At 40.2% G+C, this 26,369-nt stretch overlaps 1 protein-coding gene across 1 annotated transcript in view; it reads left to right on the top strand.

The window, feature by feature from the left end:
* The window catches only part of rfx6 (regulatory factor X, 6), a 69,213-nt gene that overhangs the window by 20,375 nt on the left and 22,469 nt on the right, over positions 1–26,369 (top strand). The window contains exons 8-15 of the mRNA XM_067983817.1: positions 3,321–3,398; positions 3,517–3,630; positions 4,436–4,485; positions 7,506–7,665; positions 7,767–7,911; positions 11,296–11,405; positions 11,517–11,634; positions 12,550–12,672. Of these exons, the coding sequence (XP_067839918.1) occupies positions 3,321–3,398; positions 3,517–3,630; positions 4,436–4,485; positions 7,506–7,665; positions 7,767–7,911; positions 11,296–11,405; positions 11,517–11,634; positions 12,550–12,672 (898 nt within the window). The remainder of the gene's footprint in view (positions 1–3,320; positions 3,399–3,516; positions 3,631–4,435; positions 4,486–7,505; positions 7,666–7,766; positions 7,912–11,295; positions 11,406–11,516; positions 11,635–12,549; positions 12,673–26,369) is intronic.

The raw sequence follows: 26,369 nt of genomic DNA, 5'->3' as shown, positions 1-26,369 counted from the left end.
TCTCATCACCAGCCTGGCATCTTTCTGAATAGAGAGATTCCACTCTCTGAATGTGCAGCTTGTTTGTGACCATAGGCAGTGGAGGTCAGTGCCCAGTTCCCTTGCACCTGTCATGATTCATTCATCCTGCACTAGTTCTCCGTGCCACTTTTATTTCAAACAAGCTGACAGGTCACAGGCTGGCTACAAAAATAAATCTCTCAACATCATCACTTGCATTCCCTTTGAGTAATTTCTGACTTTAGCATTGATACAAACTGCACTTTTATGTACTTTAGAATTTTCCCCCTGTAATAAGAGTGATCAAATGTTGGGTATATCTGTAACTTATATAATCACCTGCCCATGTCTCACTGCAATTGCAGTGCAACCTCTCATTTTCACATGTCATAAGGCCTATATTCAGGGCTATTTTTGAGCTGTCAGCTTTCCTGGGGCTATGTCAACTATTGGTAGTTTTCTAGATGGGCATGTATTTAGTGGAATGGCAAAATATTTAATGTTCTCTTCAATATGTGCTATATCGATATCTCACTTGCAAGATGCTGCTTACATATCATTTTTTGTATCTCAAATATTGTACTATTCAATAATAGAAATCACTATTCTTTCTGGGGATTACACATCCTGTCATAGCCTTGTTTCGCCCTGCTTCTGCACCCTCCTCCATCTCTATATCTATTCAGATTAGAGAATGGAAAGATAAATAGAAAGAGTATCAGCCTCAAATTAAAGAAGGGAAGAAATTAACATTCTTCCAAGTACACAGGGTAAAGTTTAATGGCCGGCATTTAATTGCACCAGTGCATGTTTTCTATTTGCCTGCCTTAATTATTCATTAGTCCATTATACTATAAGTGTGTTTTTTAACTCTAAAATATCTTCTAAAATATTTCTAAATAGAGATTCTTGAATATGAAGACTGAATTTTGTATGTTAAAGCTTGTTAGGCCCCAAGTGAGCACTGTAGATCATTTAATATCTTCATTTTGAAGTTTCAAAACAAAAGCTTCATATCTTTAACATATATTGAATTGGGAATATTTGCACTAAATGACACACCTACATAACCAAACATAGGAGACTGGTTTATTGAGAGAATCAAGCTGAAACAGTGCCAATCAGTTCACTCATGATAGGAGTCTGTGGACATATTATTTATCCATTAACTGACCAGGTAGCGGTCTGGTTAAAGGGGGTGCGAGTGACTTGGTGTCTGGGGAGAGGGGAGGCAGGTTGATGTTTGGGGTGGAGACTATTTGTCAGAACATGATGCTGGTGGGGAGGGTGAGGTCGGTGTCTTCAGTTTTAACCTGTTGTTTTTCTCTTTTCGAGGCTGGTGGGCCTGCTGTATATTGCCAGCATTTAATTTTAGGGCTGATCTGGAGGCTTTCTGTGCCTTCAATTTTTCCCATTTTCTCAACTGTTTCCTTTGGTGGATTTCTCACCACCTTAGCAATCGTTTTTGTTGTTTAATGTCTCTAATTTCTTTAATGCTTTTTTCTATTGCCTGAGATCTTTTACTTCAACTAACAATCTGCTGCTTTTCCTTTGAGCAGGTTGCACGTTATTCAACCGACTGTTCCTTTCTGTGCTTGAAGCATCTGTCTGTCTGTTTGTTTTCCCTTGCCCCTCCCTTTTTTTCTGATTCTATTAAAATGCTTCCTTATCTTTCATTTTTGAATTCTGAAGAAGGGCCAGGCCCAAAATATTGACCTATCTCCTCTCCATGGATGCTGGCCTGCTGTGAGTTTCCAGCATTTTATATTTTTGCTTCAGGTTTTCAGCCTTTACAGGTTTTGCTTTTTATTTGTATGTTAATAGGGCTGACTCAGAAACAACAATAAACAATTAAAAACTCACATATCTTGCAGTTCAAAATGTTTATTGAATTTACGTGACTCAATGGGATGCCTGGGTTTACTTATATCTTTGTGTGATAAAACTGACTTGGTGTAGAAGTGGGAGGTCACAGGCAAATAGACTGAATAAAATATTGATTACGATTTCTGTTTGCATTCCTCTCATTTCATGTCCATTTATCAGGGGCCCTACTTCAAAATTGAACTGTAGTATTCTCAGCATTCTTTGAGGCTGATTTGCTTGTCCTGCTGTTCCATCAGTATGATGGGATGGGGTCTGCATTCATCTGAACACACTTGGAAGGGAAGATTATGTAATGGGGTAGCTGGCCTATCGTAAGCATGTAGTGGAAAATTGCAAAGAATGCACCCGTGATTGTCCCATGCAAACTCACAGCAAGCCAGGTTTCTCACCACTGTTGAGGATTCTGAAAATCAACCCTAGATACTCATCCTCAAGAAATATTGGGGTAGATTTTCAATTTATTAATGGAAACGAAAATCGGGCGCTTTCTATAATGCACAATCCATAAGGTCAGTTTAATGGTCAGGCGGTAAGTTGCAAATCTACTCCATTGTATCTTCTACAAGTTATAAACTCTATTCTTCACATGAGTTTTTAGACTCCAGGTATGTCAACTGGTAATAAATAACAGCCCAATGTTAAGTTGGAGTAGAGAACAAACACACTATTTGCTCCAGTTAATGGGGCCCATTTTAAGTGCCTCCACCCAGCGTACATGGAACAGTAGTGGCTTGAAAATGGCATCACGTCACTCACTACACTGGTGCTCCGGCCACCACCATCTTAGATAGTGTCCTGCAAAGGGCGGCTGGTGTGCTTGCTTCTTCAGCACAAATTGCTGGGGTTTTTTACACACTAATATTGGCGGACACCGTGAACTCGCCGTTATCTTTCCTGCAATTTCTGGACTATTGGCTGATTCAAAGTTTGACTAACATTAAACCTCCACTCCAGACCGCAGGCAGATTTCCATCGTGCCCTAACCTTGATTTAAAAAAAAATTTGGGACGTTCTTCGGGGGTCCACGCCACTTGGCTGGCCTGGACCACCCCCCTGGTGGAAGCCCACTACCACTCATCTGAAGGCTGGGATGCTTCATCTCACACGGTGTACTGGCCTTCAGTTCTATGCTGGGTGCCAAATGAGCTAGGGAAGTGGCAATTCCTGGCTTAGGGAATCTCTGCTTCTGCCTCTGCCCCACTGACAACACTTGCCTTGTAAGGGGCAGGTGGAAGTTCATATCATATGCCAGAAAATCCCAGAAACGGCACAGACCTGGTGCAATGGGTCCCTGCCATTTTGTGATGCATTCTGCTGTTCTTGGTCAGATTTTTGAAGCCTCCGTGATTAAATATTGAATGAGTATAAATTGTTACACCGAGAATTATAGACTGCCATCCTAATATATTTTATGGTACTTTTTCTCAACACAGGTCGATACACTAATTATGATGTACAAAACTCACTGTCAATGTATCCTGGATAATGCAATCAATGGAAACTTTGAAGAGGTGAGATTATAAAAAAAACTGTTGTGCTCTGACTTTCTTTATGCATGTCTAAGAAAGATTATAAACAACCTGAATCCAAAAGGTACAATAAATGTATTATGTTGGACTTGGTTTTCAGATTCAGAACTTCCTATTACACTTTTGGCAAGGGATGCCTGACCATCTTCTTCCATTGCTGGAGAATCCTGTTATCATTGATATATTTTGTGTATGTGACTCCATACTCTACAAAGTGAGTACTGAATAAATAGATCAGGAATAAATAAAAAGGTGCGACATGCTGTAACTGTGACCCAACTAATGCCCTTGTGGCACGGGATGATGTTGGAATACATGCCCAAAGATCCCCGTCTATCCATTCTTAACCGTATATATATATATATATTTAATCTTTTTAAATTTGTTAGTTTATATAAGTGAAGTAATACATTTTGGAAATAAGAATAGAGAAAGGAAATACAGCTTAACTGGTAAGATTTTAAATGGAGTACAGGAGCAGAATGATCATGGTGTGCAGATACATAGGCCACTAAAGGTGGCAGCACAAATAGATAAGGCTATAACTCTCCACAAGGACTAAACTATGGAGAAACATAAGTGGCCTATTCAGGCCAGGTTTGTCAAGGTTAATTAGCAGCAGGCCACCCAGTCATGGAATTTATTCTAAGAGATGTCTTAAGAATGATTTTCAGGGCTCTGAAGGATGTCCTCAAAAGACAGAGTGAGATTTGGAGCAAATAAATAGATCTCACACCCCCGCTGGATAAAAACAAGAGGAAAATGGGTGCACAATCATATAGCAAGGAGATGGTACCACTACAGCCAAGGAAGGCTTTCCCCATCACGTATAAAATGCAGAAGTAGAAATACAGGGCCCTCCAGAATCTAGCACCAAGGGCTTGTAATTTTTAACTGGTAGCTTATTAGCTATGCTTTCATAAAATTGGGAGATATTTGTTCCACATTTGTTGGTGATCTCTTAAATTCATTTACATTGAGTGGAAAAAAAGGTTATATTCTTTAATATTTCTCCCAAGGTCCTGACAGATGTGCTGATTCCAGCAACAATGCAAGAAATGCCAGAAAGGTAAGAATATATTCTTGAAGGAAAAATAAATATAAAAGTACTTTATTTATAAGTCATCCACTTTATTTTGTGATAGGTAATGTGGACAATATAATTATATCATAAATTTAGAATTGTAGAGAATTCTACAAAATGTTTGATTTGCTCATTAATGTCTACTGAGTCCCATTTGTGAATTTCAATACAATTATCATCAGACTATCATTCGCCACAATGTTAAATGATGTAAGAAACATCTTTTCATAGACCTATTTTTGCTGGATTTACAAGCTGGATAATCTTTTAAATGGATTGTTTTTGAAGAAATGTCTTATTATTTATCATACACTGGCTACAATTAGGGAGTGTGAAGACTGTTAGATTGTTTTATAACAGTCAAAAAGAAGTTTTTATTTACACATCAGAAGGTGCATGTAAAAACAAAGAGGGTTCAAGTTTATATTTACCTCAGGTCTATCTGTGACAATTAATCTACAAAAAGATGGACAAGAGATAATTTAAAATGTAACTTTCAGAGTTTGGGGTATCCCAGATTCTTCAAGTTGGCTGCAATTTTTAATTTTGCTTGAGTCAATCTGTTTTCTATATTTGACACAGATTGAAGGATAATATACACAGCTGTACCTAGGCTCAGCTACTCCTATCTATTTAATGTACAAGGCGTAATGGTATTGATGATACCATGATGTTAAGTACTGGAACTCCAATGGAGCGTTAGCACACAGGTTAGCACTCGCCATTTTCCAGATGGTGAGTTTCTGTAAACAAGAATGCTGGATGAGTGTCGCACTCACATGGAGGTACTGAGGGTAGTCTCAGAGAACCCGAGATAGATGACAGGGGCCACAGCAGAATCCAATGTCTTCCTCAGTGCCAATATACGAGAATGATTTGACACAAGGCAGTGCTATCTGAAACGAGTGGTGGCACGAGGAACATCTACTTTCGCCCCCTCTAACAGATAGGCCTCCAGACCTGTCCAAACATGGATGCTTTGACCATTGGTCTTCAGGTATTGGGGACCATCTGAAGTGAATGATGGCAACTGGCTTCTGAATGCTTTGGGGCACCATCACTCAGGGTCTGCAAAATCTAATATGCCAACAGATGTATCTTCCTGTTGATCAGTGGGTGCTCAGATTCAGGACTCAGCACAAGTATCATGGCAAGCATCTAGCTTCACGATGGCATCCTGTCTCCTGATGACTGCTTATGTTACCTTTTCAGCTAGCCCTTTCAGATGCACTGCTCATGTAGGTGTCATGGTACATGTCCAGATTGTTCACATACCTGTAGTGGTGATACAGCCTGCAGAAGAGCGCTCCCGGTACTCAGAAGCCCTGAGATGAGAACCACCACTGTCCAAAGAGACTCATGATATTACAGTGTAGCCAAGCATCACTGGTAGAGCACAAGAATAGTGTAAAAACTGCACAGAGAGGCACCACGGGTAGGCACAATGGTAATAAGAAGCACTTTCTGTACATGTATATGTGCACAGTAAAATTACTTTGTGATATGACGTCCAGTGTTCTAAAGTATGACTGTTTTTTGTTTGCTTTTTCTGTTTGAGAGGATGTTTGGAAGCCAGTTTGCAATGGGACACAGTTCCGTCTATCAATCCTTACTGAATTATTGTCTGCCTTCTGATACCACACTCAATGGAGTGGTGTAGTTTGTAGACTCTGGTGGAAAGGTATCTCCTAGTTAATCTTATTCTTCTTTGGTGCAGCTTTATTCTGCGTGCCTCTTTCATTTCCTCTTCCTCCTGCTTCTGTTCTGCCCCCATCATAAGGACATATATGGGAATGCTCATAGTTTACCCCATGATAAGGGATCCATGACAGAAGGGTGGAGTGCCTGAAACTCCTGAAACGCAATTTGCTAAAATTTTTCTTGGTTGAAAAATATTTTTCGAAGCACTTCAGTCAAAGCTGATATTTCAAAGTTTTTTAATTTTCAAACAACGTGAGCTTAACCACTTACTGGTCTGACAAGTCATGCAGGTAACTTATTCTTTTGTACAGGCTTAAGTCAGGTATAATTATAGTGTAAATGGTGGAATTTCTCGGACTGCAGCTCTTGCTCTCATTATCCTATCATTTGCAAACATTTTGGGGGTGGGCGCATCTTCTGCCAGCACCTGGTTCTACTAGAACTTAGCGTATATTTTAGAATGGGTGTAACTCTGGTCTATCTGACTTAAACCCCAAATTACGACTTCCATGCCAGAAATATCCCACTTTTGCCCTAAAAATAATGCAGAATTTTAGCCCTCAGTCTTGCCGGCTGTGGTGATGACAATGTGGTAAGGCCAATATGAGATAGGCAAGCTCTCCTGCACATTTCACAGACCCAAGTAGCCCAAGTGAGTCGATAGGCTGCTATTCCCTTAAGTACAATCGGAAGTGCAGTGCAATTTGCCAAATGTGATTTTGCTCGCTAAATGGACAGAGGGTGACTTGAACTTGAAAGTGCCAGTTTTGTGACTGAAGCACTCAAACACTTTAAAGGAATGAACAGTTAGTGTGTATGTACTTGATTCGCATAATAATAGATACTTAAAACTTCAAATCACAATCCCTTGGGCATTAAAATCACGTTTGACACAGCTTGGCGCAGTTCTCCTGGTTGCAAGGAAGGGTATATGACAAATCAAATATTTTGTGTACGTTGCTGTTTTTGACATTCAGTGTAATTTCTGACTGGAATGGCTATTACTCCTGATGTACATTTATCAGTGCAGTCAGGCTCCTGTGCTTGAGTTGCTGGGATGTTGCTGCTTTCTTAGATAACCTTAGAATCCAATAGGATTTTATGAGAAAAAAACCTTATCGATGTTATATTTTGAAACAATATCAGTTAATAACTTTTAAAAAAATATGTATTAGTTACAGCAAAGAGAATTGTAGATTCATGCAGTTTTTTAATATTTTAATGTGCTGTAAGATTCAAAGGATACTTTCTCCAAAAGATTTAGGACAACACTTACAACTTACTAATTCAATTTTCTTTATCAGTTTGCTGGCAGACATCAGAAATTTTGCTAAACATTGGGAGCACTGGATATCTTCATCACTGGAAAATCTCCCAGATACCCTCTCAGAAAAGAAGCTGCCCATCGCACAAAGATTTGTGTCTTCTCTAAAACGGCAAACTTCATTTTTACATCTCGCACAGGCAGGTGTTGAGCCACATCTTCAACACAGAATATTTGAGTGTTTTTCGCGCTGTACCTAATGGCATCTTTGTTAAATGAGTTTGTGTATTGTCCTGCACAGATTGCCAGGCCTGCTTTATTTGACCAGACTGTCGTGAATTCCATGGTGGCTGACATTGAAAAGGTGGATCTAAACAGCATTAGTTCACAGGCCCTTCTCACAGTATCAGGTGGAACGGACCAGGACTTCGAACTGTATTCTGATTGTAAGTGCATGATATTTGGTCATGCTACAATACCGATCAATTTTAATTAGCAGCTACAGGTTACAGCAGATAATGTGGCAAAATGGATAAGTACACACATCAGAGAAACCATGATTTAAGACAAACACATGAGAGCATCACCTAAAGAGTGAATCGATAATTAAAATCTACATATGAACCTTTCAAGTGGGAGTTGAAGCAATGACTTATTTCCAGTAGGTTGCGTTTCCAACATCAATGATTTTCATTGGTCATTGGCTCCACAGATTGAGTATTGATTCTATCACTGATCCACGCCTGACATCACTGCCCCAAAAGGACCCAGCTCTGCACAGACAAGCATTCTCACAAATAGGCATTATGTGCTGATATATCAGTGAAACACGCCACAGACTGGTGAGATTCAGGCTAATTCCTGTATTTATCCATGTGGTGAGTCTTAGCTGCACTGCCTCTGCAGTGAGAGAGCATCATTGTGTGCTAACTCTTATCGCTCTCCCAGCAGTCTGCTGAAGAGCAAAGGCCTGAGCAGGTCTTCAACCCAAACTCTCAGTTGGGGAAAACTGTCAGTGAAGTAAACACCCCAAAGAAAGGAATATTGCTGCTATTCTATCGAAATATTAGCTTGATTCAGATACCTGTTTGAGTGGCATGAGTTAGAAGAATAGTGTTGTACAACTTAGTCTGCAGTGCTCTGTACTGGGCAACATGGACCTTTTTGTGGATTGGCGATGAAAATGTTAATGTTAGTAAAGACTGAATTTCCATAGCATTCCTCATGTGCATGAATGTTTTTCATATTAAAGAGGAACCGAAGCTGTGGATGCCAAGCAAGAGGGGGAATAGGTTAGAATGGAGAGAGTTATGATGCGGATCAAAGACACCACTGAAGACAATGTTTTTGAGGAAGTTTTTGAAAGAAGGGAAGGAGATGACAAGGTGGAAGAAAGTAGTTGGAAAGTTCTAGAGAGTAGGGGTGGGGGGCGCAATTGGACTTCATTGCACCTAGTGTCCAGGCGGAAAACAGGTGCAATGCAGTCCAATTTAGGGGCCTAACTTCCCATGCCCGATGGTGTAAAGAAGCAACTGACTGGGCGGAGGCCGTCTGCTGGCATCAAAGAAAACTAAAGCACGGTAAGCCCAGGGGTGGGGGGTGGGAGGGTTGCAAGGGTCACGCGGCTGGGTGGGGGGAGCTCAGGGCAGCAGAGCCCGGACTTTCCTTGTGGGGCATGGTGGGGGGGGGGGCACTCCACTAAGGAAAGTTTTTTAACTTAACATAGAGGGCCTTTGCTGACTTCCCGACAGCTGCAACTGGCACGGCGGCGTTGTGAGCACCCACAGGTTAAAATCCCATTGGGGTCCCATGTACAATTTGCATTTATTAATGATGCTCCCGTCGGAGTCTGGCGGGGCCTTATCCGCTGCCAAAGCCAGCAGCGTTAAAATCGTGGATCGGCGGGAACATAGCAGGAAATGGAGCCACTCCATTTTAACTGCTACCCTGCTCTTTTCCCACCAACTGGGGAGAGTTAAAATCGCTCCTATAACGTCATCAACAGTAATTTCTAGCCCAGCATGTTACCATGGCTGTTGTTTGTAGTTTAATTGATACTTTTAAACAAGATTTGATTCTGGAGGATTTGACAGGAATCTGGTCATGTAGTGAAGATTGTGTCATAACAATTAGTATCACACTGATGTCTTTCACTGACTACATCTTAGAGCTATTGTATACATTCATTGTATAAAATAATAGAACTCTTATGTTTAAATAGTAGTCAGCTTATATTTAATCAGCAGCCCTCTTATGTTCTTGATCTTCTGTTGCCATTTTACACAGAATAACATAGAATTTACAGCACAGAAACAGGTCATTCAACCCAACTGGCCTATGTCAGTGTTTATGCTCCACACGAGCCTCCTCCCACCCTACTTCACCTAATACTATCAGCATACCCTTCTATTCCTTTCTCCCTCTTGTACTTATCTAGCTTCCCCTTAAATGCATCAATGCCATTCACTTCAACTAATCCATGTCGTAGCAAGTTCCACATTCTAACCATGCTCTGAGTAAAGAACTTTCCTGATATAGTTATAGCCTCTCAGTTCTAGTATCACCGTTGTAAATCTTTTTGCACCTTATCCAGTGCCTCTACATCCTTTTTGTAATGTGGAGACCAGAACTCTTAAGATAGAAAAGGGGGGAAGATAATTGATAAACTAATCAAACTTAGAGAGGATAAAACCCCTGGTCTGGATGGATTGTATCCATGCATATTAAAAGAAGTTAGTGAAGAGGTAGCAGAGGCACTATCACATATTTATGTAAAAATTCATTAGAAAAAGGAATAGTGCCAGAGGACTGGCGAACAGCAAATGTGATTCCTATATTTAAAAAGCGAGTTAGAACAAGTCCAGGGAACTATAGACCAATTAGCTTGATATCGGTGGTCGGAAAGATAATAGAATCTTTATTCAAAGATGTAATAGAAAAATATCTAGAATCCGAAAATATAATAAAGCACAGTCAGCATGGATTTCAAAAGGAAAGGTCATGCTTCACCAGTCTTACTGAATTCTTTGAAGAAGTAATAGAAAGGGTAGACATGGATAATGCAGTAAATGTAAAATATTTAGATTTTCAAAAGGCCTTTGATAAGGTACCGCATAGTAGACTTGTGACTAAGGTCAGAGAGTGTGGAGTCAGGGGACATGTAGCAGAATGGAAAGCTAGCTGGCTACACAACAGAAAAGAGAGAGTAGGAGTTAAAGGAAATTACTCAGACTGGCAAACGATGGGAAGTGGTGTTCCACAATGATCGGTGCTGGGGCCACTGCTGTTCATCATTTACTCCAGCGCTTTGTTTGCATTTTTTATGGCCATGTTAATCTCCAATGCTATTTTTAATGATTTGTGAATCTGTACCCCTAGATCCCTTTGCTCCTCTATCTCATTTAGACTCTTATTTTCAAGGAGTATGTGTCCTCCGGGAGTATGTGTCCTCCTTATTCCTCCTACCAAAATGCATCACCTCACATATCTATATTGAAATTAATTTGCCATTTAAACACCCATTCTGCAAGTTTATTAATGTCTTTTTGTATTTTGTTGCAGTCCTCCTCAGTATTAACTATACCCCCCAATTTGGGGTCGTCTGCAAATTTTGAAATTGTACATCCGATTCCCAAGTCCAAATCGTTTATGTAAATGGTGAATAACGGTGGTCCCAGCACCGATCCTTGTGGAACACCACTTCCCACCTTCCGCCAGTCTGAATAAACCTTTAAGCCCTTCTCTCTGTTTTAACTCTCTTTTTGAAACTGACTGCTCTTGAGTTTTCAAATAGTTAGAGCAATCTCATATTTTCCTTTTTTACATGCTAGATGACTCTATTACAGTGTTTCAAGAACTGAAGGACCTGTTGAAGAAAAATGCTACTGTGGAATCATTTATTGAATGGTTGGATACAGTAGTAGAGCAAAGAGTCATCAAGGTATGTTTCAGAGACATGATATTTGTATAAGAATTAAAATCAAAAAATACTTGCAATATTGTTGATGTTTTTGTCTAATATTGTGACTTTTAATGTACTGTTATTTTTAAGCCAAGTAAACAAAATGGAAGGTCCCTTAAGAAGAGAGCCCAAGATTTTCTTTTGAGATGGAGCTTTTTTGGAGCCCGAGTCATGCATAACCTCACTCTCAACAATGCTTCAAGTTTTGGTAGGCTTCCACATTTTCATTTTTTACACAAGTCCAATATCAGTGGGTTCTTACATATAATATTAGGGTAAGACTGCACAGCAATGGATAGTGAGTTTCAGACTCTTTATTTAGGAGCTACGGGTGTGATTCCACTCCCAGGCAGGAACAGTGCTCACGGAAAGCACATCTTGGGAATTACAAGCATACAGGGATCAAACATTATGGGCTGCCTATCTGGAATTTCCCACAATGTATTCCTTTTGCTGAAGGTCAAACAAAAGACTTTGTTGGTCTGCACACTGAGCCATTCACAGTGGTTTACGGTTCCATTTCTGAAGAGTGGCTGCTCAGGAGAATTGGACCAGTGCAAACGTCAAGCAGAGCCATTACTGAAGAATAAGGTATGCATTTTCCCTTGGCGATTCACCACAGAATTAGTTCCTGACCACAGTCTGGGGAGCTAAAATTGGAGAGATGAGCTACTCAACTCATGTTATGCTTGTGCACATCAGTACAAAGTGTTGTTTGTAATTCAATTGCTGTAGAAGGGTTTTTAATTCAAGTGTAGACCCTTCATCAGAACAGGTATCTAATGTCAGTTTAAAAAGAGGGTATAAAAGATTTAAGAACAGAAAGTGCCACACAAACAAATACTCAAAGTATAAATATGTACCTTCTTTGTGGCTGAAGTTTGCCCTACTTTCATCAGTGTTTTCCTTTCATGTAATTAGTTGCCAAACAGTCTGTGGGGCAGTAAACAAAGTAAGGGGCAGGTGAACCGTACAACAGATTAGGGTCAGAATTAAAAAAACGGTGCCTTGTTTGAGATAGAAGGAGGTCATTTGCAGTCAAACAATGATTTTTATTTTCCTTGCTTCTTAAAGTGAGCAGATGGTCACTGAGATAACTTTCCTTCACTCCCTCTCCTCCTAGGTTCCTTTCATCTAATTCGAATGCTACTAGATGAATACATTCTATTAGCCATGGAGACACAGTTCAACAATGACAAGGAGCAGGAGCTACAGAATCTCCTGGACAAATATATGAAAAATGCAGGTAATTTAAAACATCCAAATAATTTCTTCATCATGAAAACCTGAAATATTCCAGCCATGCTTTTCTCTTACTAAGAAATACAATAATTAAGGTTGCCTTATTTTGTCAAGTCCATTGCAGTGAGGCAGGATAGAGGCAGGGCAGGGGTGCATCAATGCTTGAGTTCTGATTTTTTAAATTTTGAATTTAAAACTTAATTGAAAACCTTAATAACTAATATCTCCACATCATAAGACTCAGAAGTGTGTGAGGAAAAATATTCTGTTTTAAGACTTTTGGTGTACAGCTAACCTTTTAGAAATTCCAGACAGCCCACTCAAAAACGGAACTGTATATCTGATCTGGATCTGGTGCACACTCTTTCTTCTTATAGTGTAAAGAAGGAGTTCAGGTCAGTAAACAGTTCAGCATGATGTACTGAAGTGTTAATTTACCAACTTCAAATGTGAACTGAGTGCCTCACCTGGTAGGAGCACGCATTCAGAAAATTACCTCTTAAATATCCTACTAGAAATTGGTTGGGTTGTTCCAGTCATTATTATATAACCAAAATTCTGTAAAAAAAAAATGAGCAGATATATCACTGTAACTTATGTCAACAACTTACATGGCACGTTTCACGTAACAAAATGTCCCAAAATGTTTTAAGAAGAGTTAAGGGAGGTGACCAAAAACAGTCAAATCAGTAAGTTTTGAGGAAGCTTTTGAAAGAGGTGTGAGAGGTAACCAGGCAAAGAGGTTTAGAGAGAGAATTCCAGAACGCAGTACAGCAAATGAACAGCTACACAGTTAATATTGCATTTCCATCTGTTTTGCTTCTATGCTTATCTTAGGTCCAAAAATACCCTTTCATTTTTAATTTAAAATAAACCAAATGAAAACATTTCAATCAGTATATAAAAAAAATGAAATGTCACCATGATGGCTGGAATCCTGATTGAAACACCATCTCGGCATTTAGGCTGCATACTGATACATGATGATTTGACACTCACCTTTGACTTTAAATATTCCTGTTGTCCACTACTCATTAACTAAGGTATAATTTTGGGTAGGGTATATGGGTTCTAAGAGTAAGATCATAAGACCATAAGAGATAGGAGCAGGAGTAGGCCATTCGGCCCCTCGAGCCTGCTCCGCCGTTCAATGAGATCGTGGCTGATCTGATTTTTACCTCAACTCCACTTTCCCGCCCTTTCCCCATATCCTTTGACTCCCTTGCTGATCAAAAATTTGTCTAACTCAGCCTTGAATGTATTCAATGACTCAGCCTCCACAGCTTTTTGGGGTAAAGAATTCCAAAGATTCACGACCCTCTGGGAGAAGAAATTCCTCCTCATTTCCGTCTTAAACGGGCGACCCCTTATTCTGAGACTATGCCCCCTAGTTTTAGATTCCCCCATGAGGGGGTAACATCTTCTCAGCATCTACCCTATCGAGTTCCCTCAGATAAGATCTCCTCTCATTCTTCTAAACTCCAATGAGTATAGACCCAACCTGTTCAATCTTTCCTCGTAAGACAACCCTTCCATACCCAGAATCAACCTAGTGAACCTTCTCTGAACTGTCTCCAATGCAAGTATGTCCTTCCTTAAATAAGGGCACCAGAACTGTACGCAGTGCTCCAGGTGTGGTCTCACCAGCACCCTGTACAGTTGTAGCATGACTTCCCTGCTTTTATACTCCATCCCCCTAGAAATAAAGGCCAATATTCCGTTTGCCTTCCGGATTACCTGCTGCACCTGTGTGTTGACTTTTTGTGTTTTATGTACGAGGACACCCAAATCCCTCTGTACCGCAGCATTTTGTAGTATTTCTACATTCAAATAATATTTTGCTTTTTTATTTTTCCTCCCAAAGTGGATGACTTCACATTTTCCCACATTATATTCCGTCTGCCAAATTTTTGCCCATTCGCTTAACCTGTCAACAACTTGCTTTTCTACCTAACTTTCTAACTTTGTATCATCAGCAAATTTGGCCACAAGACACTCGGTTCCCTATCCAATCATTGATATATATTGTAAATAGTTGAGGCCCCAGCACTGATCCCTGCGGCACCCCACTAGTTATAGATTGCCATTTTGAAAATGACCCTTTTATCCGACTCTTTGTTTTCTGTTAGTTAGCCAATCCTCTATCCATGCCAGTATATTACCCCCAACACAATGAGCTCTTATCTTGTGCAGTAATCTTTTATGTGGCTTCTTATCGAATGCCTTTTGGAAATCCAAATATACTGCATCCATTGGTTCCCCTTTATCCACCCTGCCCGTTACTTCCTCAAAGAACTCTAATAAATTTGTCAGACACGATTTCCTCTTCATAAAACCATGTTGACTCTCCTTGATTGTATTATGAGTCTCCAAATGTCCTGCTACTACTTCCTTAATAATAGATTCTAGCATTTTCCCAATGACAGATGTTAGGCTAACTGGTCTATAGTTACCTGCTTTCTGTCTCACTCCCTTCTTGAATAGGGGTGTTACGTTTGCGGTTTTCCAATCCGCTGGGACCTTTCCAGAATCTAGTGAATTCTGGAAGATTACAACCAATGCATCCACTATCTCTGTAGCCACTTCCTTTAAGACCCTCGGATGCAAGCCATCAGGTCCAGGGGACTTGTCAGCCTTTAGACCCATTAGTTTACCTAGTACTTTTTCTCTAGTGATGGTGATCGTTTTTAGTTCCTTCCTCCCCTTTGCCCCTTGATTTTCTACTATTATTGGTATGTTATTACTGTCTTCTACAGTAAAGACAGCTATAGAATATCTGTTCAATTCCTCTGCCGTTTCCGTGTTTTCCATTATTATTTCCCCAGTCTCATCCTCTAAGGCACCAATGTTTACTTTAGCTACCCTCTTCCTTTTTATTTATTTGTAGAAGCTTTTACTGTCAGTTTTTATATTTCTTGCTAGCTTACTCTCATAATTTATTTTCTTCCTCTTTATTATTCTTTTAGTGAGCATCAAAATGTTGTGTTTCAATGTCAAGCCTCAGAAATAGATCTGATCAAGTGGCATTTTGCTGAAACTTAAAGAGCAGGGAAGGAACTTAGATGATGGACTCTGTATTAGTTACCTTGGGGGGTAAATTTCCATTTACGCCATTTTTCTGGTGTTTCCAGCTCATTGTCTAAAGTTAAGGTAGCCGAGTGGGAGAACCTCCATGGAAATTCTTTCTCATTGTATTTTAATTGTTTTACTAATTTTTCTTAATTTTTTGATGAATTGAATTTATGCTCATCAAATTGAGAATTATTGGAATTGGTTAGAAAAAGTGGAAAAATGTTCCCTGGCTGAGCACTTGAGACAGAATTGACTACATCAAAGTTTTCTCTGTGTTCTCGGCCTGAAGTTGGTGGTTTAGTTGTTGAAGTGGACTTCTGTTACTGCCAGCATTATTAAATTTTCTCCCAGGCCTTGCTTAACCTAGAGATGAAAAATGTGTGTTGCCATGTCCGATTGACATCCAGGAATTTTGTCAGGTACCATAATGGTTGAAGGAGAGTTTCAGAGTTATTATCTTGGAAGTTTAACCTTTGGATATGCACATTTCTCAGGAGATTAAACAAGTTGGCAATCCACAATAGTGCAACATATGCATGCTTTGTGGAATGTATAGATTCAACATGTCAAAAGACCTTATTTTATTCAATATTTACATACATACAGCTTAAAGTCCACCTTGTACAGCTCTAATAATGCATATGAACTTCAACTTCAAAAGACCAGTCACTCTGTATGTTGCATAACACTTTCATTTCTCACACTAGCCATTCTTGTGACCTTTCTGAAAGAGTCCGCCAATTTATTGCCAATTTTAATGGATTGGTTATTGTCCCTTTAAATCTAGTCACAATATATAAGATGGAGGATTTGCTGTTGGGCAGGCCCGGGTGGGAACATTAGAAATAGGAGCAGCAGTAGGCCATATGGCCCCTTGAGCCTGTTCCGCCATTCAATAAGATCGTGGCTGATCTTCGACCTCAACTCCACCTTCCCACCCGATCCTCATATCCCTTGACTCCCTTAGAGTCCAAGGGGGAAAAATTCGATAAGGGTCCATTTTGGGTGGTGGTAGCGCGATGCGCTAACACCCCGTGCACAATGGACCCTGGGCAGGCAAGACGCAAGTTTGGACCCAAGGGAGCACTTACCTGCAATTGGCGTACCTTTCCAGGCCTTGCATGTGGAATCAATGCAATTTGCACTTTCCACAACCAGAGGGAGCTCAATCTCTTAAAGGGAGGATGTTTCTTAGAAATCTCTTAAAGGTAGCTACTACCTGTTATTTTCTGAAAATAACAGTCTACTGTCAGCATGGAGTCTGAACAGAGATCAGACATCGCACACATAAAACACAGATGTAGATCCCATCCCTATGTTTACACACTGATGAGTTATGTTAAAACATTAAATAAAGGTTGCTCACTACTAAATCCCACATCCTCCAATCTGCACACCAGACCTCACCAATCTGCCAATCTGAGTTGGTACCAGGCCTGTGAGAGTGCGTGCACCAAGGTTCTCTGCTGATGCACTAGAGACCTTGGGTGCAAGAGGTGGACAGAAGGAGGGACATCCTATATCCGCGGGGGTTGTGGGGGGGGGGGGGTGGTGGCAAGAGGCCCTCCAAACATATACTCAAAAGGCAGTGGGAGGCAGTGGGGGACGATGTCAATGCCAGGCGCACAGCACCATGAATATGGATGCAGTGCAGGAAGAAGTTCAGTGCTTTGACATGAGTGGTCAAGATGAGTGAGGTCAACTGTCAAGTGGTGTCACATCCCAACTGCACCCCCCACTACACCCCCCATCCCCCACATACCAACAAACTCTTTCCATCAGTACTCAACACTTCCAATCAGATGCTTCCTCTCACCCTTACACATTACCACAGTTTCAAGCCGCCCACCCACAACTCACAGGCCACGCACATTGGCAGCTATTCAACCATGACAGGAGCATCACCCAGACACACGTCTCACTTTCTTGCAGGAGAAGGTGGCGCATATCAAGAGGCACCAAGTGGTCATGGCATTTAGCCCCTCGAACCTGTTCCACCATTCAATGAGATCATGGTGGACCTGTGACCTAAATCCATATCCCCGTCTTAGCCCCATATCCCTTAATACCCTTGGTTCACAGAAATCTATCAATCTCAGATTTAACACTCACAAGTGAGCCAGCATCAACTGCCATCTGCAGAAGAGCGTTCCAAGGCCAACTTACCATTGCCTTCCTAATTGCTTGCTGTACCTGCATATTAACTTTCTGTATTTCGTGGACAAGGACACCCAAATCCCTCTGAACACCAGCATTTAATAGTTTCTCACTAATTTTAAAAATATTCTGTTTTACTATTCTTCCTACTAAAGTGAATAATCTCTAATTTCTCCATATTAGACTCCATCGGCCACTTTCTTGCCCAATCACTTAACTTGTCTATATCCCTTTGCAGACTCTTTGTGTCCTCTTCACAGCTTACTTTCCCACCTAGTTTTGTATCATCAGCAAATTTAGATACATTACACTTGGTCCCTTCATCTAAGTCATTAATATAGATTGTAAATAGCTGAGGCCCAAGCACCGATCCTTGCTGCACCTCACTAGTTTTAGCATGCCAATCTGAAAATGACCCGTTTATTCCTACTCTGTATTTTCTGTCCGTTAACCAATCCTCAATCCTAATATATTACCCTCAACCCCATGAGCCCTTACCTTGTGTAACAACCTTTTATGTGTCACCTTATCGAATGCCTTTTGAAAATCCAAATATACTACATCCACTGGTTCCCCTTTATCTATCCTGCTAGTTACATCCTCAAAAAACTCTAATAGATTTGTCAAGCACGATTTCCCTTTCATAAAACAATGTTGAATCTGCCTAATCATATTATGATTTTCTAAGTGGCTGTTACCATGTCCTTAGTAATGAATTCCAACATTTTCATGACGACTGATGTAAGGCTAACTGGCCTGTAGTTTCCTATTTTCTTTCTCCCTCCTTTCTTGAATAGCGGTGTTACATTTGCTACATTCCAATCCACTGGGACTGTTCTAGAATCTAGGGAATTTTGGAAGATCACAACCAATGCATCCACTATCTTTGCAGCCACCTCTTTTAGAACCTCACTCTCATTTAGAAACCACTATTTCTGGTATGCTTTTTGTGTCTTCTACCGTGAAGACAGATACAAAATATTTGTTTATTGTCTCCGACATTTCCTTATTCCCCATTATAATTTCTCCTGTCTCTGCCTTTAAGGGACCCACATTTACTTTAGCTGCTCTCTTCCTTTTTACATACTTGTAGAAGCTCTTACTATCTGTTCTTATATTTCTTGCTAGTTTATTCCCATATTCTATTTTCTCCCTCTTCATCAATTTTTTGGTCATCCTTTGCTGGCTTCTAAAACTCTCCCAGTCCTCAGGTTTACTACTCTTCTTGGCAACATTATAAGCCTCTTCTTTTAATCTAATACTATCCTTAACTTCTTTAGTTAGGCACTGATGGATCACTTTTCCAGTGGAGTTTTTATTTCTCAATGGAATGTATATTTGTTGAAAATTATGAAATATTTCCTTGAATGTTCGCCATTGCTTTTCTACCATCATACTTTTTAATCTAATTACCCAATCTACCTTAGCCAACTCATCCTTCATATCTATGTAATTGGCTTTGTTTAAGTTTAAGACTCTAGTTCCGGACTTAAGTACATCACTCTCAAACTCAATGTGAAATTCTATCATATTATGATCACTCTTCCCCAGAGGATCCATTACTATGAGATTACTAATTAATCTTGTCTCATTACATAATACAAGATCTAAAATAGCCTGTTCCCTCGTTGGTTTCACGATGTTTTGTTCGAGGAAACTGTCTCAAATGCATTCCATGAACTTGTCATCCAAACTACTTTTGCCAATTTGATTTGCCCAGTCTATATGGAGATTAAAGTCCCCCATGATTATTGCATTACCTTTGTTACAAGCTCCTATTATTTCTTGATTAATACTCTGTCCAATAGTATAACTCCTGTTAGGTGGCCTGTAAACTACTTCCACCAGTGTTTTCTGCTCCTCGTTATTTCTTATCTCCACCCATACTGATTCTACCTCCTGATCTTCTGAGCCAAGATCCTTTCTCACTTCTGTCCTGATGTCATCCTTTATTATTAGGGCTACACCCCCTCCTTTTCCTTTTTGTCTGTTTTTTCAAAAAGTCAAGTACCCTGGAATATTTAGTTCCCAACCTTGGTCACCTTGCAACTATGTCTCAGTAATGGCTACGAGACCAAACCCATTTATCTCTATTTGTGCCATTAATTCATTTATCTTGTCATGAATGCTTCGTGCATTCAGATAAAGTGCCTTTAATTTTAACTTTTTACTATTTTTCCCTGATGTGACCTTAGTCACTGATGCACTATTACCATTAAACTCTCTCTCCCTTCCTGTCACACTCTGTTTATCTTTACCCAACTCGCTACACTGCCCTATGGCCTTGACTTTTCTCGTTAGATTTATAAATTTCCCCTCACCTGAACCCTCCCGCCCCCTTTTTAGTTTAAAGCCCTATTTACAGCGCTAGTTATTGGATTTGCCAGGACACTGGTCCCAGCTTGGTCTGGAGCCTCTCTTTCCCAGTACTGGTGCCAGTGCCCCATGAACACCACTCTTTGAGCCACACATTTAGCTCTCTGATCTGTTTGACTCCATGCCAATTTGCGCGTGGCTCAGGTAGTAATCCAGAGATTATTACCTTTGAGGTTCTGCTTTTAATTTGGAGCCAGCTCCTCAAACTCCCTCAGCAGGACCTCATTTTTAGTTCTACCTATGTCGTTGGCTCCTACATGGACCACTGCAACTGGATCCTCCCCGTCATGCTCCAAGTTGTTTCCCAGCCGCGAGGAGATATCCTTAACCCTGGCACCAGGCAGGCAATACAGCTTTCGGGATTCCCAGTTGTGGCTGCAGAGAACAGTATCTATCCCCCTGACTATACTATCCCCTACCACTACCACATTCCTTTTTACTCTCCGCTCTTGAATGGCCTCCTGTACTACGGTGCTGTGGTCAGTTTGCCCATCCTCCATGCAGTCTTTGTTCTCATCCACACAGGTAGCAAGTACCTCGTACCTACTGGGCAAGGTCAGAGGCTGAGGCTCCTTCATCACTGCAGCCTGGGACCCCCCTACCTGCCTGACTCACAGGTACATCTTCCTGTCCCTGACCACTGACCAAATCTAAACTGCTACCTAACCTAAGGGGCGTAACCGCCTCCTTCATCAAAGTGTCCAGATAACTCTCCCCCTCCCTGATGCATCCCAATGTCTGCAGCTCGGACTCCAGCTCAACAACTCTGAACCGAAGTTCCTCAAGTTGCAGACACTTACTGCAGATGTGGTTGCTCGGGATCTCGCTGCTCTCCACAAACTCCCACATGCTGCAGTTACAACACACCACCTGCATTGCCATCCCTATCCAACCTCGTTTTATATATTGAATTACTTAAAAATTTTATTCACTCAATATTTTTAGTTTTATTAACTAATTAGTTTATCTAGTTTAAGTTATTGATTTAATAAAGTAATAGTTATAGTTTTCCAGCTCTTAGTTTAACCCATTGCCCTAGCTTAGACAGCAAAAAAAATGGAAATCAGGCAGGGATATGTTCTGCCAGCTCCCTACCAATTCTGTGATTTCTTTGTTTGCTGGAAGTGATGTTGAGCATTCAATTGGCATTCAAAGTGGGCAGAGATGATGGGATGACATCATATGTCATATGTTACAGCATCCAACATTTCTAAGGGCTGGCTGAAGGCTCTTGTGAGGTGGTCAATTTACTCATGCCAGTAGAAATGTTAAAATTTGCCACAAGAGGAACCAAGCCATATCATATCATTCGAACATAAGTGATGTGGGTGATTGGTTCAGAATTGAGTTTTCATTTACTTAAATCCAAGGAGCACCGGCAACTGTTTCAGGGCTACTTAAGTAGGTTAAATTATTCAATGCAGGGAGACACAGTTTAAAATCTTCAAGAGTTGCGTCAGACCAATGTAACTCCCACTGTGGAGAGATATATAAGAAGAGAATCACAGGGCTGAAAATCTGCAGGGGGAGGAGGTGTGGTGCATCCTAATGTAAGTATGGGAATGTACCCGCCTGGGGCCTCCACCACTGATCCCACTAAAGTTTGTGGATTCAGCAGGAGGTCCCTTTATTTTAATGGCAGTGGCAAGTGGCCATGCCATCTAGGATGCCTAACTTCACCCAGAAGTTGCAAATTGCGGTGCAACTTGTTGGTTCAGGTGGGTTGGGTGCTAATGCCCCCTAGAAATGCCCCTCAATCCCTTTGAAAGGAGGCCACATTTAAATAATATTTTAAAATATATTTCTTTGGGGATCCAGGCCACAGTATTAGGCTAGACCACTAGTTCTGTCATTTGGTGGCCTGGTTCACCTGGTCTCACCAGACATCAGTGGCGGCTGGTGACATTTTTGACAAGTGAGCCACAAGCTATACATGGTCACATAAATTAATATGACAACATTGGATCTCCAGTCCCCGAATGTCCCACGTTTACATTTGAAAGAATAACATAGTATCCTACATCAATTTTAACATTTTAACATACACAAAATGCTACTAGGATGAAGAAATAGTAACAAAACAGGTGACCGACCAAGAAAGCACACATTTTATACAATTGCCAATTGCCAATCATGATAAAGAATGGAAAAAAAACCTGCAATTGTAATGGATCAACAAATAAAACGCATTACATGTACCTTGGACCATATCAAAATAGTCCATATACAGAAGCAAAACATTTGAAGTTATTGCTTGCTGAAAATATACTTGGAAGTAGATTTTTATTCTAGAGCAGCATTTTTTCAATTGCTTGTTTGTTTAACAAAGCCAGTAGCACTTTAAAAATATAGTGAGTTCCCAAAATGATAATACCAGATAGAATATTCTTTATTAATTATAGTCACCGACATTGAGCCATACACACTGATGTGCACCTGCTACAAAACTTCACCAATTCTCATCTCTGGAGAGATGGTTGCACACTTCTTCCTTAGGCAATCAATGAGTTTGCCAAACCAAGCTATGGTGTTACCATGGCAACAGACCTTTCTCGCATGTGCAATGTCTTTAGTTTGAACGCACAATATGTTTTCTTATGTAGACATTTTTTTGTCTGATTACGCTCCTGTGAAGCGCTTTGGGACGTTTACTACGTTAAAGATGTTATTTAATGCAAGTTGTTGTTGAAACACTATCTCGTGATTTAAACTATAGTATCAATTAAGTAATGTTCTATTACTCTCTCATTTTATTATTAATGAAACTTAATTAATAAAAAAATATATAAATCTAGAATAAGATGGGTAGAAAAGACTCAAAAAATGTAATAGAAGCTTCATTCCTTTTATTCTGGGCTGAATTCAAATGCAGTCCCAGAAGTGAGAGGTTAGTGTCAACCACTACTGAAAGTAAAATGATTTATTACCATGCTGCTCATACTTCAGTTGTAATGTAACGTTTTGAGGAGAGGTGAATCAGAATTACCTTTTTACAGTTCCTACAGAATACATATTCTAGATTTTATCTATGATCACTGTGGGTAGTATTAAGAGTCTTTGCTGAGAAAGTTTGTTTGGGTGAAAATATACAAAGTAGTCCTGCAAAAAAAAAGTAACTGTTCAAAAATAAATCAGACTTGTTTTGGAATATTTTGTGTTTTTTTTTATTAGACATTTCTTACTTAGATGTTCGACTAACCACAATAAATTGTGAAGTTGTGCAGCTTTTCCATAATACATTGTTGATAGTTTTCTTGTCTGATGTTTCCAGGAAAATAGGAGTGCAGGAGTCTCTTGCATTTTCTGCATGGTTGCTGGACTCAGCTTCATTTTTCTTTGATAAAATTAATTTCATGCTTCTCAGATCACAGATACAAATAGAGAATCAGAAACTGATAATACTTTAGCAAAAACAGACACCAGGATATAAGTGCAGCAAACATTTACAGAAATTCCTATTTTCTAGTCCCTTACTGCCCAGCATCATAAAACTTTATGACAGGAAGAATCCTGATTTGTCTTTTATAAATTTATAACAAGTTTAATAGAAGAGAGCAAATAAATGTTCAGAAATAGCAAACACAATCTGGCAACAAAAGTAAAAGATAATCAATATAATGATAAAGGGAGGATTGCAGTAACACAATTTAGATAAAGTCAAAGCTTCCCTCATTGGAACATCTACCAACAGATATTAATAAAAATACCAACTTTTGTTTTGTAAACATAAGTGATAATGAGATTATGAAATTAACATATACACCTGCCGCTGTCTCAGTTTGTGACTGTTACAAGGCATCTAAAATTGTATGGCCAGTGCAGGTGTGGTGCACAGTGAGCAGAAAGTCTGGAATTTTATCCTTGCCCTGTACTGGGCCTGCATCTGGCCTGGATTTTGTGTTATGTGTGTGCCAGGAGAGTATCTTGGCTTCTTCAGATATTGCGCTACATGTTATTGGCACAGTGCCATCCTGGTGTGCCAAAAAAAGTCGGAGCAGAGGGCTACGCTAACACCGCAGCAGCCCTTGGAGACTCTTAAAGATGAGCTCATTGTCTTTGTATCCATCTTTGGTGAGCTTGTTACTTGTTCTTTGTTGTGCCAGATTACGTTCTGGCTTTTTCTGACTTGTGAGTATCTTGGAATTTCTGTGTACTTTTTAAATTGGAATGGAGCAGCCATTTGGAGACATTTGTTAAGGAACTTGACTTGCCAACCCTAAATATTCCAGACACCTTTCTTGGCCAAAGCAACTTACCCACATTGTGAGCATTCCTTTAGGGATTCTGCCAGCTCTTCTTGAGATGAAAGATAAGAAAGAAATGGACCATAAGTAGCTGAGGAAGGGGCCACAGATGAGTCAGAACAAGAAGCATAGAATGTGAACTTGTCAGAATCCCTTAAGTAGCACCTTGCATAAACATTTGTGGATCAGGTTCACCCTGGCAAAATGGTAGCGAGGGCGTCTTTAACAGGCCTACCCACCAGCAATCAAAGGGTTCCAGGCAATGAGTCTTTAAAGATAAACAACATTCCAGGGAAATATGAAGCTAATTGAGGTGAAAATGTGTGTTACAGGCATGACATTGTAGAACAATACAGACAGATGAGTACAGGACTGATGTGCCATGGCAAACTACTTGAATGTACTGATTTTCTTCCTCATCAAGAATGCTGTCCTCTTAACTTCAAAGACTGCACTCACCTGCACAGCCATCACTTCCCAAGCAGCCCTCACTGCATTTTGTTGAAGAACATAGGAATATAGGAGTAGGCCATTTAGTTCCTCAAGCCTGTTCTGCCATTCAGTGAGATCATGGCTGATCTGTGACCTAACTCCATATACCCGCCTTAGCCCCATATCCCTTAATACCTTTAGTTAACAAAAATCTATCAATCTCAGATTTAAAATTAACAATTGAGCTAGCATCAACTGCCATTTGCGGAAAAGAGTTCCAAACTTCTACCACCCTTTGTGTGTAGAAGTGTTTCCTAACTTCACTCTTGAAAGTCCTGGCTCTAATTTTTAGGCTCTGTCCCCTAGTCCTAGACTCCCCAACCAGGGGAAATAGTTTCTCTCTATCTACCCTATCAGTTCCCCTTAATATCTTGTAAACTTTGATCAAATCACCCCTTAATCTTCTAAATTTCACTCCTACAGTGCGGTGCCCAGAACTGAACACAGTACTCCAGGTGTGGTCTAATCAGGGTTTTGTGTAGCTGTAGCATAATTTCTACCTCCTTGTATTCTAGTCCACTAGATATAAAGGCCAGCATTCTATTGGCCCTATTGATTATTTTCCGAACCTGTCCAGGACATTTTAATGATTTATGTACATGGACCCCTAAGTCTTTTTGTACCGCCACTGTTTTAAGCTTTTTACCATTTAGAAAGTACTCTGATCTATCCTTTTTAGGTCCAAAGTGGATGACCTCACACTTCCCTACATTGAAATCCATTTGCCACAGTTTTGCCTATTCATTTAATCTATTAATATCTCTTTGTAATTGTATGCTTCCATCTACACTGCTTACAGTGCTGCCTATCTTTGTGTCATCAGCAAACTTGGATATGTGGCTCCCTATCCCATTGTCTAAGTCGTTAATAAATACAGTGAATAGTTGATGCCCCAACATTGTGGGACACCACTAGTCACATCCGGCCAATTTGAGTACCTGTCTCCTGCTGCACAGCCAATTTCCTAACTAGGTCAATAATTTACCCTCAATTCCATGAGCTTCAACTTTAGCTAACGGTTTCTTATAAGGAATTTTATCGAATGGCTTCTGGAAGTCCATATAAACAACATCCACAGACATTCCCCTGTCCACTACTTTAGTCACCTCTTCAAAAAATTCAATCAGGTTCATCAGCATGACCTACCCTTTACAAATCCATGCTGGCTCTCTCTGATCAGCTGAACGTTTTCAGGAGGGTGCCCCCATACCCAAAGGTGGCACGCCTCCTTGCCTGCATCTTCCTCAACATGACTTCCAAGGCTTGCTCATCAAAGGGAACCCTGGGAATTTTCAGACTGTGTACTTATTTTCAGGAAAGCTGCTCTCCGAATCACGTTCTTTCTGCCTCACAGAAAGGA

The sequence above is a fragment of the Heptranchias perlo genome, chromosome 5 (assembly GCF_035084215.1).
Source record: "Heptranchias perlo isolate sHepPer1 chromosome 5, sHepPer1.hap1, whole genome shotgun sequence".
NCBI classification, from domain to species: Eukaryota; Metazoa; Chordata; class Chondrichthyes; order Hexanchiformes; family Hexanchidae; genus Heptranchias; species Heptranchias perlo.
The sequence above is the reverse complement of the archived record's forward strand: the minus strand, read 5'-3'. Positions and strand labels throughout refer to the sequence as shown.